The 17,564-nt window shown below is 22.4% G+C and overlaps 1 protein-coding gene across 1 annotated transcript; it reads left to right on the forward strand.

Moving 5' to 3' along the window:
* Nucleotides 1-245: 245 nt before the first annotated feature.
* LOC145833636 (uncharacterized) lies at nt 246-3,206 on the forward strand. Its single transcript, XM_082940783.1, has 7 exons — nt 246-362; nt 569-683; nt 1,025-1,104; nt 1,449-1,553; nt 1,631-1,766; nt 1,976-2,171; nt 3,017-3,206. The coding sequence occupies exons 1-7, from the start codon at nt 303-305 to the stop codon at nt 3,204-3,206; spliced, it is 882 nt and encodes a 293-aa protein (XP_082796909.1). The 5' UTR covers nt 246-302.
* Nucleotides 3,207-17,564: the final 14,358 nt, after the last annotated feature.

Raw genomic sequence — 17,564 nt, forward strand, 5'->3', positions numbered from 1 at the left:
TCAATCTGCCTTGAAACTTAGTAATCATATGTTTACTAAGGTAACATTTTATTAAATCAAATATATAATCAGAAGATATATAATAAATGTTAAAAAGCACAATTTAATTAACATAGATTTAATAAGAATATATATCTTTTTAAACAAAACTTTCTTTGTTAATGAGCCTTGTTTTATAAGTATTACTGTTTATTAACTATAATGATGTTTGTTATCGAAATTTTTATTCTTACCTATAACATTTGTTTGTATATTAGCCAGAAAGAAGAAGAAACGATTTACATGCTGAAAGTATTCGAAAAATGCTAAATAGCAATAGATTAAATTTTGTTTTTAAATTTATGGGCAAAATTTTAGAGAAAGTTAGTTTCTAAGACCTATTATCTGCTTAATAATGAATTAACACCCTAAGCACTATAACATAACTAATTTCAATCATTCTAATTTGATTTTAAATGTTTATTTTTAATTACTTATTTTGTAGTCATGCCAAGTTTAGCTGTAAGTATTAAATGTAAAGCAAGACTAAATTTTTACAGTGTAATAATTAATTATTTTTATTCATCAGGTAAATTCTGTTAATATTCTTCTACAAAAAAGTAAAGTAGAACCTTTTAAGTTTGGATTAGCAATAACAAAACTTATACAGCATCTAAAAGACCTCATTTACCAACCAAATTCAAGTAAGCTTAATTTAGATCACAAGGCAACTAAGAATAATTTTTAATTTTAGGCTATTAATAATAAAGTTTCGTTTGATTTTATATCTACAACATTTTGGCGTAAATAAACATTATTTTTTAATTAGTAACGCAAACAAACGTACAATAACGTTCTTATAACAAAACATTACTAACATTTTGTTAAAGGTTTAGTAGATTCAAATTTAGATTGGATTTTATACAGAGTAAACGATATAAGTAATTATTATCAATATTTTATTTTTTTATTAAATTAATTGTTAAATTATTATTTTACTATATAAATTAAGTTGTAGTTACTAAAATTTACATTTTTTTTGTAGCTAACCTTTTGGAAGAACCTATCTTTCATGTAGAAGTAAACGAAGTTTATGCAAATTTATCCATTAGTAAGAAGGCAGAGGTTAAACTAATTAAAATTCACGTTGTTTAGTCAATTGGGTTTATTAACAACTAAACTTAATTGATTTTTTTTAAATAGGATTTGTTTAATGAGAATAATTTCTGAAATTGTTTTTACTTTACTTGAAAAAATTTTAAGTCAAAATACTAGTTATTATAATAACTGTGTTTTTTTTTTACATAATCGTTTTTTTTTTCAGTAAATTCTCATACTTTACTTAAGTAATTTACTTAATGTTGTGTATTACACGTGAAAAAATTTCTGTTAATGATACGCTACGGTTCTAATTTGTAACTAATTTTCCTATAATTCCAACATTTTTATAATTAATTGTTTTAATACAGGTAAAAAATATTTTTCAAAATTTTGTTGTAGTGTTTATAATTGAATTGGAAAAAAGAATGCTGCAAAATCTTGAATTTATGGCTCAGTATGAAGTTGTAAACGATGTTAGTTGGTATTAAATATATCTTCAAAAAATAAAATAACTTATTTAAATATCATTAAAACTTATAATTTTTTAAAGGCCTTAAATAGACGGATGCCGGATATTGAGAAGTTTTTAGAACATCCAAAAATTAAAAAATTGTTTGAAGGAAACCACAGAGATACTATCTCACTTCAATACAAAAGTTTGCATGGACGTCATCAAACAAGTATCGGTTAGCTAAAGGAAAATAACAATAGTAACCTACTACTTAAATATAAATTAAAATTTTCATTGTTAATGTTAAACAAGTTTTGTAATTTAGTAAACATTGTAAATCTACCGAAAACTAAGTTCTGATAAAATAAAAACATGATTTATTATTGTAAGAGTACACTTACAATTGATTATGTACATAAAAAGTTATCAGTTTATTCTTAACAGATAAATCAACAAACGTTAACTTTTGGAGCAGTGTTCGCGTTGAATACCAAGAACTTAAGGAGTTAATGATGAAACTACAAACGATACCTTTTAGTAACGCGCAAATCGAGCGAGACTTTTCCTTGATGAATATCTCGAAAAACAATAGACAATCTAATATGGGCCATATTTTGTTAAACTCCTTAATGATTATTAGGTAAGTAAAAATTTTAATGTATTTGGATTTATGTCTTTTTATTTTAACCTATTTATTTCATAGAAATGAAATTTTTATGTGTAATTTAAACTGTAAAGTTTTTAATCATTATTTAGATTATTTAATTTTAGTTAAAGTTGGGTATGCAACTCGATGACCGAGAGGTCTTTTTGTGTACCCGGATCCTTGAAACAAGAAATTTTTGAATTTTGTTTTGTTATTATTCAACAAACCTTATCATTTTGATTTTTACTTTTAAAAAACATATTTTATTATAGGAGACATAAAGGCCCTATTAATAACTTGTTTTTTTTAATGTAATCCAATTAAATTAATATTTTGTATTACAACGATTTGTTTTATATAATTTTTTTTCTTTTATTTTAAATATAAGGGAAGAATAAATGCATAATAAGAATTGAAACATTTTTTTGCTAAATTTATCGGTATATTATCAGTAAAATTCAATAATATATATCACTAGTAAAAGTTACTAGAACTTTTTTAACAAATTTTAGTTTAGGTAGTTTTTTAAATTTTTTATTCTAATTAAAACTATTTGTACAAGGTTAAAAAGCTTGGCGTTTGCTTATTATTTAAATATTATATAGGTTGTTGTCTTTTTAGATAAAGTAAAGTATAGTGTTAATCTGTTTGTTGCATATTTTTATCATAAATATAATATTGGTAAAGTACAAAATTATAACTCAATGTATGGTTTATAAATTACTCTTTTTAATTCAAAGGTTCAATTCAAACATTAGTAATAAAAAATTCCTACAATTACTTTTTACATTCTTAAGCCAATTATTACCCAAAATTATAATAAATTCTATTTTTCTCAGATCAACCTGCAAAAGAATGGAGTTATGCTGTGACAAATTTCGACTTTCAGATACATTGATAGAAGAAGTTGGTAAGTCTAGTTTGTACAAACCAAGAAGCCAAGATGTCAATGAAATCTTGACAAACGAAGAGTACAGCAAATTTAAACCTTCAAATTTGACAATGTTTGCAGCAAACAATGTAATATAAATTTTCAACAAAATTTTTGCGTGTTAAAAAGCAGTTAATTTAAAAAAAAAAAAAATGCTTTTCATTTAAAGTCAATTCACTATTTTAAAAACACTTTTACTTGAGTGACTGTTAAAGCATTCTACTGTTTAAATTTGTTGTGACTGTATTTTATTCAAAAATTTCAAATTTGTTTATTTACAAAGTTTTGTACATTAATGCTAAAATTTCTTAGACTATTTGTACTTTTTAAACATATTTTGTAGTAACAATAATAAGTTCAATAATAATACAACCGTTAATCGCGCTAATTTTTTATCATATGAGTATTATGCTAAATTTCTTTTGCCTAACAAACTTTAAAATTTCTCATTTTCTTAGTTTTTATTAAGTATTTTTTAATACTTAAAATTGTTATTTTAAATTTCCGTATTAACTTTTGTATTTTTTAAAATTTTTATATAAAATTTTAGGTTTTTAAACAAAACATTTTTACTTCAATTCAGCTTTTTTTTTAAACAATTTTCTTTATTTACCAATATAGATTTTTTTTTAATTGCCATAACTGCTAGTTATTGCAATACAAATTAGTTTAAGTCATAGTGCTGTAAACTGCCCTTATGTTATGCACTTGTTCTTTTATTAATAAACATATAAAATTAATCCAAGCTCTTTATATATACATCAAAAAAGTATGTAGAGTATATAGCTTGTATTAGTATAATATTTTGTAGTGTCGAAGGTTTGTATAATTTTTTTAATCACAATATATCCTAGTTTTTATTTTTTCACAAACTTTGAAACTTGAATTAAATGAATAAACCTAGAAGTACATAAGCAACTTACAAAAATAAATTACTTTTTAGTTAACTATACTTACAAATTAAACATTGAAAATGGTTTAAAACTTAAAGATAAATGAAATAAGTAATACTAGTAACCTTTTAGATTTTTTTTCTCTTAAATAAAGTTTTATTTTATGAAACAAATTAAAGTAGTTTAACATGAATTCCTTTAAATGTACAATTTCAGTCTTTGCTTTATATCATAGTCATTATTATCTAATAAAATATCTTTTCACTAAGTTAACATTTTTAGCTGCGAATATTCTTACTGCAAAAGCTTTAGTATAATTAGATTGTTATAAAACTTATAGCAGAAAATATTTTTAATTTAGTTTAAAAAAGTAAATTAAGCTTAAATCTTTAACAAACCAGTTAAACTGACCTTATTTTTTTTCATTTAATAAAAATTTAAGGTATATAAACAAATTAATTCTTGATAAAAATTTTCATAAGAAAAAAAAAAGTTAAAATAAGTAAGTAAATTGTAAATTAAACACTTATGTAGTTTTTCACTTTAATAAAATTTTTGCAGGAACAAAAAAAAATTTTGACTTTAAGAAATATAAGACAAGACGTGAAAGTTAGTTAAAACTTAAAAAATTAACATGCATTATTAAAGTTTTAAAATTAAGTGAATTACTCAAGCGTACGATTTTGGCTTATAAATTTCTTTTTTCTTCTAGCTCTCTCACTTTTGCGCTAAAACTTTGCGTCTATTTGTAAAGTTCTTAAATGAAGAGAATAACTCGAGCGCGCTCCAGCGTACCACTCATTTTTCACTTTACTTTCTTTTATTTCTCCGAATTTCTCTCAATTTACTATAGAGCTTTAAAGCGCGTGTTTACAATTAAAACAGCTGTATTTAACTGCCATCTTGATTATACCATGTCTGGTTGATATATATAGTATAACTTCAAAATATGTTTGTCTTCCAAATACAAGAATTTTTAAGAAGTCTAAAAGTCTTCTAATTTACTTTTATATAAAAAAGATACTGTTTATCTTACGATGTTTAGCACAAAAAGATAAAAAAAAATTTTTATGTATTGTTTTAAATAGTGCATTTTTTTGAAAAAACATTATTGCTATTAGTTGCCTTACAAACTTTATATTAAAAACATAGTTTTTTACAGCAGCAAATATTAATATATTTAAAACTTTACATGCTGTCATTTGAAGTTATAAAAAAAGTACGTTTTGAAGAAAAATAAATTCGGTATTTCAAATTTTAAGTTGAAACTTTAAGTTTAATACTTTACTTTATGGATACTCACATCTGCAAACAAAATTGAATTGTTAAATAGGCCTTTGTAAAATTTTTAATGAATTTTTAACTAAGATTTACTGCATTTAATATCTCAGATTATCTAAAATTAATTTAAATTTTTTATTTTATATATACACTTAAATTCAAAATCTGCCCCTTTAAAAACTTTAAAAAAGATTTAAAGATTTAAAAATTTTCAAATTTCTAATAATTATATACAATGTAGAATTAAATAAAAGTGATACTTAACAAGAAAATAACTGTTTACTTATGCATGGTATGACAAACATTTGTTTTTAACAATGTTTTTTTTCCAAAAGTTATATAATATTTGTAAGCTAATGTCTCTAAACAATAATTAGGAGAATACTTAAGATCATAAACATTTACAGTTTGTAGTATTTTGTAAGTATGCTAGAATTATTTAAATCATTTTATTATTTTACATATAAGTTTTAAGAATTTTTGCAAACAGTTATTTTAAATAAAAATATTAATAAAAAAAATTTATTACGAAAAAAAAGTTTTACATTTCTACAACTTCGTACTTTTTAACTAAAAGTCTTATAATTTTGTTTAAAATTGTTCATTCTAGTACTTTTTTACTAATTTTCCTTCCAAATTACGCGACTAATTATGCAAAGGTTGTGAACTAACGTCTATTTTTGACGACAAAATGTTATAAAGTTCCAATATAATTTATATTTCTTTATATTTATGTATGATTTAATCAGCGATTCCTTAGCTAACAAATAACATGATTTATACTATTTTAATTATGGGATTTTCTAAAAACTTTAGAAGCTTTCAAAACGTTAACAATCCTAATGCATGATGTTGTGCAAAAAGTATATTTTATAAGTTTAACTTGTAAAAAGCTATTTTATCATTAACTTGTTGTATAACTGATTATTATCGGGAGGTGTAAAATATATACAAGCTTATTTTTGCACAGAAGGTTAATATATTACAAAACGAAATTTTTGCGAAAAGGGACACTTTTACACTTAGATACTTTTTCACGTAGAGTCACTTTTAAGCGTAGTGTCATTTTTGCAGTATAAAAATAAAATAAAGCACAAGATTTAAAATCTATTAAAAAAAAAAGAGAAAAGAAAAAATTAAAGACTAAGGGTAGGCTCAGGGGTAAAAGTGAAAGGAAAAAAAAAAACTTATTAAAACTTAAAAAAATTCAAATAAAGAAACGAAAAAACAAGTTAAACATCAATCAAAAAGTAAAGACAAAAGTATCGACTAAGGGTAAGGGTTAGGGATAACAATGAAAAAAAAACAAAAAACTAATAGATAATAAAAATTAAATAAAAACATGTACAAAAATGACCCTTCATGCAAAATTGAGCCTTTCGTATAAATACGTTACTTTGTGCATTATTGACAATTACCTGGTTATTATATGCAAATACTTTCAACTTAACAAGTTAATTTAAATTATTAATAAAATAGAAAATTACGAGATGAAAGAAATAGCAAATGTTTCAATTAGTAATATTTCTATTCATAGTTAGGTTAAGTGAAGTTTTTCAAAGTACGATCAAAAATAAAACTAAAAGAATTTAATTTTTTAACTCAGCATTTTTAGGTTTAAAGAAAGAATAAAATTCGCGAGACAAAAATTTTAACACATATGAAATTTTAGAAATACAACATTTTCTAGTTTTCGGAACAAAACTTAAAAATTTGTGACATTTTATACATAATTGTTATTTATTTACGTTATTAAAGACCTGGTTCGCCTACAAACTTAAACAAAAAAAAATTATAATAATTACATTATTTTTTATCAATAGTTTGTTGGTGACGTCAGTCGAACATAACACTTTATATAATACAACAATAAAGTTGTTTTTATTTAGTACAAATTAAGTTTATATCCATTTAATTTTCAAATATATACTACTTTGTATATTTTTTTTGTATTAATAAGCTATTACGTTTCTAGTATTTTTATATTATACACCAAAATTTTAATCAAGGACAGCATTTTGTAATAAAAAAAATTATAATACAATAATTTTGTTTGAAGTTTTTGTTGGTTTTGAATTATCAATTTTTTTACGTAATTCTATTGTAGTGTAAAACAAGTAATTAATTTATTTTTATACTACAAGGTTTAAACAATTTTTTTAAAATTATTCTTTTTCAGTTAATAAGATTTTGAAAAATTAAAACTTTTTATATACTTAAATTTGTAGTTAGTTTATAACAACTGACTTGGTCAGTTATTATAATCTATTGGATAAGTTATGAATTCCAGAGGTTCTACAAAGACTTTGCTTTACTCTGAGCTAGAAATTAGTTAACGTTAGGTTGTAGAAAGACAGTGATTTAGAAATACAATTTTTAACCGTTAATATAAATTTTACACATTAAAGTAAATATGAAACTAATTTTTTACTTGTTATTGGTTTATATTTCAGTTTAGTCGGGTTTAGTAAACAATATTTATAAAATAAATAAAAAAAAAACACAAACTATATGACTCAAACATTGTTTTGTGATAGGTTTGTAATTTTTACGTATTGTAATTATCGTAAGAATTTAAAAACCACGCAAAATTTTGTATAAACATAAGTGAAGTTTCGTTAACAGATTACTTTACAGTGTATATTGTTAGAATAAAAAAACAAATGTTTATTTTTTTTTTAAGTATTTTTTTATCTTTTTCATGTTAATCAAGCCGGATATTCTAGTTGAGTCAAAAAGAAAACAACATTATTATTTAGAAAAAAAATCGGAAGATTTTTTTTTAATAAATTGTAAAAAGGCAGGCTTGTAATGTAGTTGCCTTACAAATTTTGAATAAGAAACAAGCATAGCTAATAATTAATACTTCTAAACAAATTTTTAGTTTATAATGTAGTATTTGTGGTTGACGTCATTATAGTATGTTGAATTTCATAGTTTTAATACCTGATTTAGATTGATGTCGTGTTGTCAATTTATGGCAAAGATTATTAATTCCTCGTTACTTTTTTTTCAGTGATTACTAGATTTGTATCATTTGTAATTCTTTGATTAAATCATACACGACTGCAAAAAACAAAAAAAAAAAAAATTAGTTGACTACAATTTTAAGTTTTTTAAAGCTTATAAAGTATTAGTTTTAAAATGTACAACATACTTCTAATTAACAAAATTTAACAAAAACGTTATTTTTGTTGTTATTTTTTAAATTTTTACTACTACTAGAAACATTTAGTTGAGTAAAAATATAGATTTTTATAAGTAATGTTATGTTTGTTTATAAATTAGTGTTTTACATAGACAGGATACACCTTACAAGTTCCTATTAGCATTATTGATTTGTTTTATTATTTATTTAAAAGTGATTAAATAACAATTTAGTTTCTGAAAAGTGAAATCAAGTCTATAATTTAAAAATAAGTGTTTATCTCATCAATATTTTTAAATAAATAAATATTTAAATTGTTCGATTATGTAAATAATTCTAATAAGTTTTTAATAGGATATAAAAATTTCTTAAATGGTATAAACGTTTTATAAAAAAAAAATTAGTAACTTCGGTTTAAAAACGAAACAAAGTTGTTAGTTGTCTCATATTTTGTTTGTTTAATATAAAAACAGTTTAGTTTAAATGTTGAGTTTAAGCCTATGACATTTTTAATAATCTCAAAATAAAGTTTATAACAATTTCATGTACATATTTAAAAAGTGTACTTAGATCTAAACTATCATGAAAATTAAACTTTATTCTAATTTTTCATTAAAAAAATAGGCTTCTTTAATCCTACTACTGAGGCAAATTAAAGTTTGAGGCAATTATGAGAATGAGAGTTTTTTTGTTAAGTTAATTCTAAGTCCTAATAAAAGTAATTTTAACTGCAAAAGCTAAATGAATGATTAAAACAGGCATGTTAGAGCCTTAAAAATTTCGTTTTCTATTTCTATCAGATGTCATAAAAAGTTTTAAAAATATATATGTTTTTATAAATTAGTATTTGTTTGTTACGTCGTTAAAAAATTAAAATCTTTTTAAAATACATAAATCAAATTTTATTTAGAAATTTTTCAATTAACCAGCCTAAATAATATTTGTAGTTTTAAGTCTTGGTTTTCGCTTATATAAAAAAAAACAGTTGACCTGGTTTATTACTATGTACAAATAGTATTATATACAAACAGGGACTATAAATAAAATATTTTCAAATTTTTTTTATTCTTATCAAGTGAAATTTTATTTGTATCAAAATAATCCTTCAACTTGATTTTATAACTTTTTTAAACGTATTGAAAATAGCTGTTTTTAAAAACCTTTAAAATTATTCTTGGTAAAAATGTATTAAATGTAATTAATAAAAACAGTAGTCAAATAAAAATCTAATCAATATTTATTCACAACTTAATAGTTGAATACCTTTTTTTATATATCAATACACATATTTTTTGACGTCACTCTCAAACACTGCAAAATATCAAAAAAAAAATTATATATTTAAATATTTTTTATCGAACTAGTTTTCTAAACTGGCAGATAGTACGGCATAAATCTGCCTAAATAAACATGTTATCTATATGCATTAGATAATTACAATATGTTACTATAGTACAATAAAATAACAAACACTTTATTCTATTAGAAACTTTACAATAATTTAATTACTAAATTATATACCTGACTTAAGCAATTAAAATAGCTAAAAAATGATTTCACAACGAGAGTAATTTGCTGATGTTTTTAAAAGTTTAGTTTTACAAAAACAACTTTGTGAAAATGTATTTGTAAAAGTTTAATGTAATTTTGTTGACTTTATCTATATAATTATTAAAAAGTGGTAATAATAATTTATAGTGATATTTCCAAAAATTATTTAAAATTTAGTTTTTAAGTTACAACCAGTTGTCTTACAAACTTTGTTCAATACTTGAAAATTATTTGAGTGTTTAGATGATAATAACTCAATTTGCTGAAAATTAAAAAAATCATATTGTTAAGGAAAAATTTTATATTTTTTTGAAATAAAATTTAATATTATTTCTTATTACATGTAATTTTCCTTAATACTAGCAAAAGTGTTTAAAACTTAATTGATCCTAATTTTTTTACGACTCAAAAATTTGTTTTTTTTTGTAGTTATTGACTTGATAGTCATAGGGTTATGTTTGTTGGGTACTTTTTTCAAAAAAAAAAAAAGTTTGAATGGAAATCTCTTAGTTATGGAACACTAAGGCTTGAGTTGCGATACAAATTAACATAACTGGATTTAAGACAGAAATGTTTTATCATTTCTTTATAATTGTTTAATTAAATAACTTAATATTTGTGGTTGGCTTCATTAACGTATGTTTTTAAGTTTTAGCTGCACGACTATTCAAAACTGTCAGTTAAATTATCGACCACTCAAACTCAAAAAAAAAAGTAGAGGGCCACAAGTTCATAAGTCAAATATAATTGAAAAGTTACATATGTAGGTATACTATTTAGTACCTACAGATAAATTTTTCTTTGTGAAAAAAAATTATTGAATATAAAATTTTTTGATATATGACTAAAAGTAGGTAAAAGTATAGTAACTTTTAGATATTTTTAAAAGTCCTCTATAATAAATACCTTTTTTGATAATTGTTTGTTATCATAACCTTGTTAACTGAATCTAATGCTGTTTTATTGTTTCATATAAATACCTTTTTAAAATATAGTCTTAGGAATTTGAATTATCGGAATTCCGATCTTCCGAATTTATTTTGCCATGTAACTATAAGATTTATTATTTACAAAATACTAATGCATTATTTATTTTGGTTATTAATCACTATTATTTATAATATTTATAATTCAAATACTTGATCATGTACGACTACAAATAACAAACATTAGAATTTGTAAAAGTTGTTTAAAGTTTATAAATAATTTTATTGTTAGTGTACTTTAACCAAAAAAAGTTAAAGCAAGATTAAGATGTTCAAAACTAAAGTTTAGTATTTTTTTAACTGATACTGTGGCATTGTTAACTTAAAAATTATATAACAATCACAGTGCTATAAATAAATTAAACATAAGTTTTTAATTGATCATTTTAAATTTTAGGTCAATATAACTTCGTGCATCAGGTCCTAAGACCAACTAATTCAAGGTTTTTTCTCATTTAATAAACAAGAAAAGTATGAAATATAAAGTTTTACTTTTTTGATTCTTCGCTTTTTTACATATTTAAATTTTAAATATGTTTTATTTTATTTTATTTTAAATTTTTAATTTTTTTTCCACTGATTTTTTATATAAAGTATTAAACATTTAGAGTTTATACGACAGACTCAAAATATATGTAATTTTTATATTTTTTAAGGACGTTCCCCACAAATACTACCTTTGAAGTCTAAATATTGGTTTTTCGAAGCAATCTTTACAGGAGACTGATGTATAAAAATTTAAATTTTGAAAGTGAATACAGGCATTTATATATACTTTAAATCTAAAGGTGTTACTGTAGAACTTACGACGTAGAAAAAAGTTTCTTATTAGTTAGTTTTTATATAAGATATGTATTCTTGTTAATTGAAAACTACTAAGTATTATAATCAACAAAATCGGCTAAAGTCTGCAGAACAAGTCCGGACTTTCGTTTGCCGTGAGACAAGCTCAAATTGAAGAAAAGGGACCTAAGCTTTTCGGTTGTGACTGACTGATGAGTCCTAATAAGGACGAAACCGGTCTCAGTCTACCGAAACTTGTAGTCTGATGATCGAATTGGTATGATCAACCATTTTACTAAGTATTATATGTTAGATAACGGAAAGTTTTGCCTTACAAATATTCAATTCAAGAACATTGGTTACATTTAATTTTTTTTGTTTTAAACATAGAAATTTGTTACACCATTTTGTTGGTGGCATTAATTTGGTATCACAAAAGTAATTAAAACCTCTACTGGCTTTTATTTAAAAACAATCATAGTTACTTATATTAATAACAAATTATAAATGTATGTACTAAAATGTACTGCGTGAAACTTTATTTGTCAAACAAACTGTTTTGGAAGTTAAAAATATCAATAAAAAAAATTGATATAAGCACTGTGCGCAAAACTAAGTTTGTCTTGTTAACTGTTGTAAAAAAAGACACTTTAAAATATTTATTTACAGCAAGTAATTATTTTAAGTTTTAGATAACATCATTTTTTTAACTTCACTTCAAACCACAAAGTAAGTTCTATCATTAACCAAATCATGCTCAACAGCTGAACTTTTATCCTAACTTAGTCAAAGTTTCAAATCTTAGTTCAGAAGGTCTAAGTTTGTTTTTTTGCGAAACGTATTTCACTTAACTTTTAAAACATTTACCGGTTATATTCTCTTCGACGCACGTGATAAGTCCTGCAGTCCTTAGTGCAAACTACTAACCAAAATATATAACACAATTTGTTTATTAAAGTGTTGTAATAAGTGTCTTTTACTATTCTATTTTTAATGAAGATAAAATTCTATGACTTAAAACTAGTACTTTATTTATGACAGTTAGTAGTATTATAGGTATGTTCACGCCTTACAAACTTAGTAATTGGGTTATAAATAAATATTTATTACTTATATTACTTATAACAAATAAAAGCAGATCTAACTAGCGTTTGTGACTTAAGTCGACAAAATATAAGAATTTATTAAGTCTTTTTAAACCTGTGTTTTTTTTTTATATCTCTTGATAAAAATAAAGTGTATTTAAAAGTAAATTGAGAAACATTAATATATATATGTATATATAGTTGAAATGTTTCATCAGTTTTCTACTTAAATAAAAAAAGATTAAAAAATTTTTCTACCAAAATAGAAGGATAACAACTATTATAACATCTAATTGAAACATAGATATGTTAGACTTAAGTATTTTGGTTTTTATTTATTTATTTATTAGGCATGGTTTGCTCTAGAAATTATGTATAGTATACTAAAGTACTGTATTTGAATTACACAAAATAATATAAAAAATAATAATGTAGTGTTTGCAAATGGCGTCAGTATACAACTTAATACTTAAAAAAAGTGTATTTTTTTATTTTTTTTGACTTGTTTAGTTGTTATTTAGTTAATTATATTGAAAAGTGTACTAACTTGTATGACTTTGATGTTGGTAATTTGTAATGTAAAATATAAATTCAGTGTTTGATAATATACCAATGACTAAAATTTTATTGAAAAATATAGTTTTTGTGATTATGAAACTTTATAGAACACTAAAGGTTCGGAACATAATTTACATTTAAGTGTTTTGGTTTATATAGTAAAATAAACAACTTAAGTTTTTATGGTGATGAAGTAGCTCAAATTATTTAGTTGATATTAATTAAAACTATTTCAAGTTGTAAAGTGTTAGTAGGTTATTTAATTTTGAACCGATTTAGTTCACAGTGATTGACTGGGTCTATTTAGAGGATAAGTGACGAGCTCTAAAGGTAGAACAATTTTGCCAACACTGATTTAGACATTTTGAAATATAATTTTGTAAGCAAGTAGTAATGTAAATATTTAAAAGGTTTAAGCATTAGTAATTTTTTTTATCTCGTTACTTTAGTTATTTCTAGTTCTAGTACGTATAGTTGATTTGGAGTAGAAGCATTAAATGTTTCAAAACATTATAACCTGTCTTAAAAAATGAATTTTTATTTTATGTGATTAAAACAGTTTAATATTTTTAAAATTTTATTAATTATTAATTTCAGTTGTGCACTCTGTACTATAGAAGTTTAAACAAAACAGTGCAGGAACAATTTGTTAGTGACATAATTTAAATGCTTGTTGATGCCTTACAAATTTTCGTTTCGATTAGTATCATACTAATTGACTTATTTAGAAAAAAAATATTTAATTTAGAAGCTAGTGTTTGTGGTTGTCTTTATTAATACATGTTCAATTATATTGTTAATACCTGCATTAAGTTATCAATTTATTAAATTGATTACTAAAGTCTCATTATTTTGATGTGATACTCACTAATTGAAATAACAAAGTGATTTTATAAAATAAACACAAGATCTTAATGCTATAAAAAATATACAGATACTTATTTGATGTCAAGACATAAGAAAAAGTCTATAGAACTAATAGTAATGATAATCAAGTAATAATAGAGAATATTAGTGCGTTTACTTTAAAACAATTTACTAGAATTTATATCTTTACTAGAAGTTACATTTAAGATACTAAACATAAAAATTAAAAATTTTTCGTTTGAATCATGTTGAATATCTGCGTGTTTAGGTTCCTACTGAACTTGGTATTCATACTTTGACACTGTTTTTATTTAAATAAATTAGCCTTAAATTATCTAGACTTTTAAAAACTCATTTAACTCAGTTGAAGAAACATTTCATTGCCTGTATTTTAAATACGCAAATAATTATAATGGTTTGATTGAATAACAAACAACTTATAAAGTCCTTGTTCAGTTATTTAGGTAAATTAATAGTTTTTATTAATCAAAGTGATGTCATTATAGTATTATAAGAACCATATTGTTTATCTTAAGCTAGTTGTAGCTTTACAAATTTATTAGGAATGTAAATAATTGTTTTCTTATTAAAGTTACAAAAACTTATAAGACTTTTGTATTTTAATGTACGGTTGTTATATAGGCTTACTAATGCCCCAAAAACTGTATTTTATTTTCATCGGTTTACTTAAAATATCATAAATGAGTAGAAACAAAAATTGTTAAATAGTGTATGTGGTGGACACCACAATAACAGGAACAATATTTTCTATCAAGCTTATATTTTTTAAGCTTTGCCAATTTAATTTTATCAATTATATAAGTCAAATGTTATATAAGAGATAACAAAATTAAAAAAGTTACTTTTGCATTACTTGATATTAGTATTCGAATCTAGATTTTAATCTGATAAAAAAAAGTTTGTTTTTCAAGAGTTATTGATAATCTTTGTGTTATACAAGTGATACAGTTGCAAAAGAATTAATATATGTAGTCATTACAGAAGTGGCTTTTTAGACTTTTTTTTTACTTTTTTGAGCAGTATCTATAAGTGTGTATTAATAATTTAAATTTTGTTTCTTTATTAGTTTAAACATAAATTTTAGAATTAAGTTTTTTGTGTTATAGTAAAAATTTAGACTGCTTTTTAATTTTATTATATTCTAAAATTGAACTTAGATTTAAAACCGTAGCAGTAGATTTAATTCATATATTTAAGTATTTACATGCTTTACAAAATTCAAAAGAAATATTTATTAATTAGCTGAAAATTATACAATATCATATAAAAATTTATAAACTAGCACTTGTGGGTGAATTTATTTAAGCACCTATAGTTAAATAGGTTAAATTTATTGTTTAATTTTATGAAAGAACTTAAACTTAATTTAAATTTAAGTGTATTTATTTTTTACTTCATATTAGATTTAAAATCGAAAAGAAAACATTTTATTCACATTTAAGAATTTTTATCTGAAGAAATTTATTAAATAAACACACATGAATTAAATTTATAAAATAATTTATCACGCTTTTTGAAATTTTTTTGTTTTTTTTATGGTTTTATTTTTGTATTAAAATTTTATCTAATGCAATATACATTATACTAAAAAGATAGTAATCGCAAATTAGCATATTATATTTCAAAAGATCTTGTATATATTTATTGTTGCAGCACTTGTTATTAATCTTAAACATATATATATGTATTTTATTTCAAACAATCGTTTTCTATGCCTTATATAACATTATAGTTTAAAACAAAATTTAGTTATTTTGTTTTAAATTTTACTAATTTTTATAGATTCCTAAAGATCATTTTAAAAGCTTTAATTTTAAATGTTAAAACAACTTGTTTTTATTATTGAACTAATATCCAGCTAGATTTTTATACTTAAATATTAAATTTAGTTTACACTAATTGGAGTTTATAATAAATTTTAATCTTTTATTTTATCTCTATTAAAACAAATTAAATAACATAAATCTTAATTAAAAGAAAAACATAAAATATCACTTTTGTTAATACTATCTTTATTGTTTATTCATACGTTAAGAAAAAAAAAAGTTGAATTCTAACGCTTGTGCTTTTCGACATAGGCATTTGTTATTTGTATAACAATATTTTTTAAATTAATTTAAATAATTTATTTTATACAGGTGTTTTTATTGAAAATGTCAATAGATGACGAAGTTTTGGATATTACTTAGTTAAATTTCAATTAGGCAGTATGTTTTAAGGCTCTGCACTGTGTTATAAGTTTGTTCTACTTTACGGATTAATTTTATCACTGTTTTTATAAATACGTAATTTTAATTGTTTAACACTAATTTCTTTTTCAACAAACTATTTAAAACATTCTATACTTCAACAAAGTCTATTTATTAGGTCTTTTTTTTTTGAGCTTTGAAATGGGTGAGTAAGTATAGTTATTAACTATTAAATAATTTCGATTAAAAAAAATAGCTATAAAATTGAAGAATATTAAATTTTTGTTTTCTAGCATTACAATGAGTTTAGCATCTAACAGTTCGCTTTACTAAAAGACGTGGGTCGTTTTAGTTTTAATGAAATGTTTCACAAAATAAAAATCAGTTGAGGTATCGTAATAACATATTTTCTTCAAAAATTGTTTTATAACTTTTATCAAAAAATTAATTTAAGAAAGTGTATGCTTTAGAACTACCTGCATAACTTTAAAAACATAAGTAAGCTTAATCTTAATACGGCCTACAGTTAACTTTTACGAAGTTTCAATTGAATATAACAGTCCAAATTAAAAAATTGTATATACACTTCAATATAAGTACTTAATGTTTAGTCAACTAAACTAATTAAAGTTTACAATTTTAATTAAAACTTGATACAAAACTTTGTTTGTTTTTTTTTTTCAAATCAATACTTCTAAACTGGATTCGTAGAACATTATAAGGAATTTACAAGGTTAATTTTTTTTATGTTCTCAATTGCTTCATAAATGCTAATGAAACAAAGTAAGACAAAAAGAAAATAATTAAAGTTTAAAACACGCTTTTTAAGGCCTTAAAATTTATTTCTTCCTTAGTAAGTTAAATTTGTAAGATATATATCCAATATTAAGTATTTAGTTTAAACAAGTATTTGTGGGTGACGTCATAAAAAACTTGAATGATTTATAAGTTTTTCATTAATCGAAATTTCACTAATGCTTAACATCCTTTCATCAAAAACATTATTATATTTTTTATCGATACAATTTAATTTTTTATTAATAAAATGGTTATAAAAAATGTAAACTAACCTAAGAAAAATATACTTAACACGA

Source organism: Thalia democratica, chromosome 4 (assembly GCF_965202585.1).
Source record: "Thalia democratica chromosome 4, ktThaDemo2.hap1.1, whole genome shotgun sequence".
Classification (NCBI taxonomy): Eukaryota; Metazoa; Chordata; class Thaliacea; order Salpida; family Salpidae; genus Thalia; species Thalia democratica.

Coding starts and splice junctions, on each gene's coding strand:
- LOC145833636 (XM_082940783.1), top strand. CDS start 303: ATGCTAAATAGCAATAGATTAAATTTTGTTTTTAAATTTATGGGCAAA. Junction 1,105..1,448: donor CCATTAGTAAGAAGGCAGAG/GTTAAACTAATT, acceptor GTTTTAATACAG/GTAAAAAATATTTTTCAAAA. Junction 2,172..3,016: donor AACTCCTTAATGATTATTAG/GTAAGTAAAAAT, acceptor TATTTTTCTCAG/ATCAACCTGCAAAAGAATGG.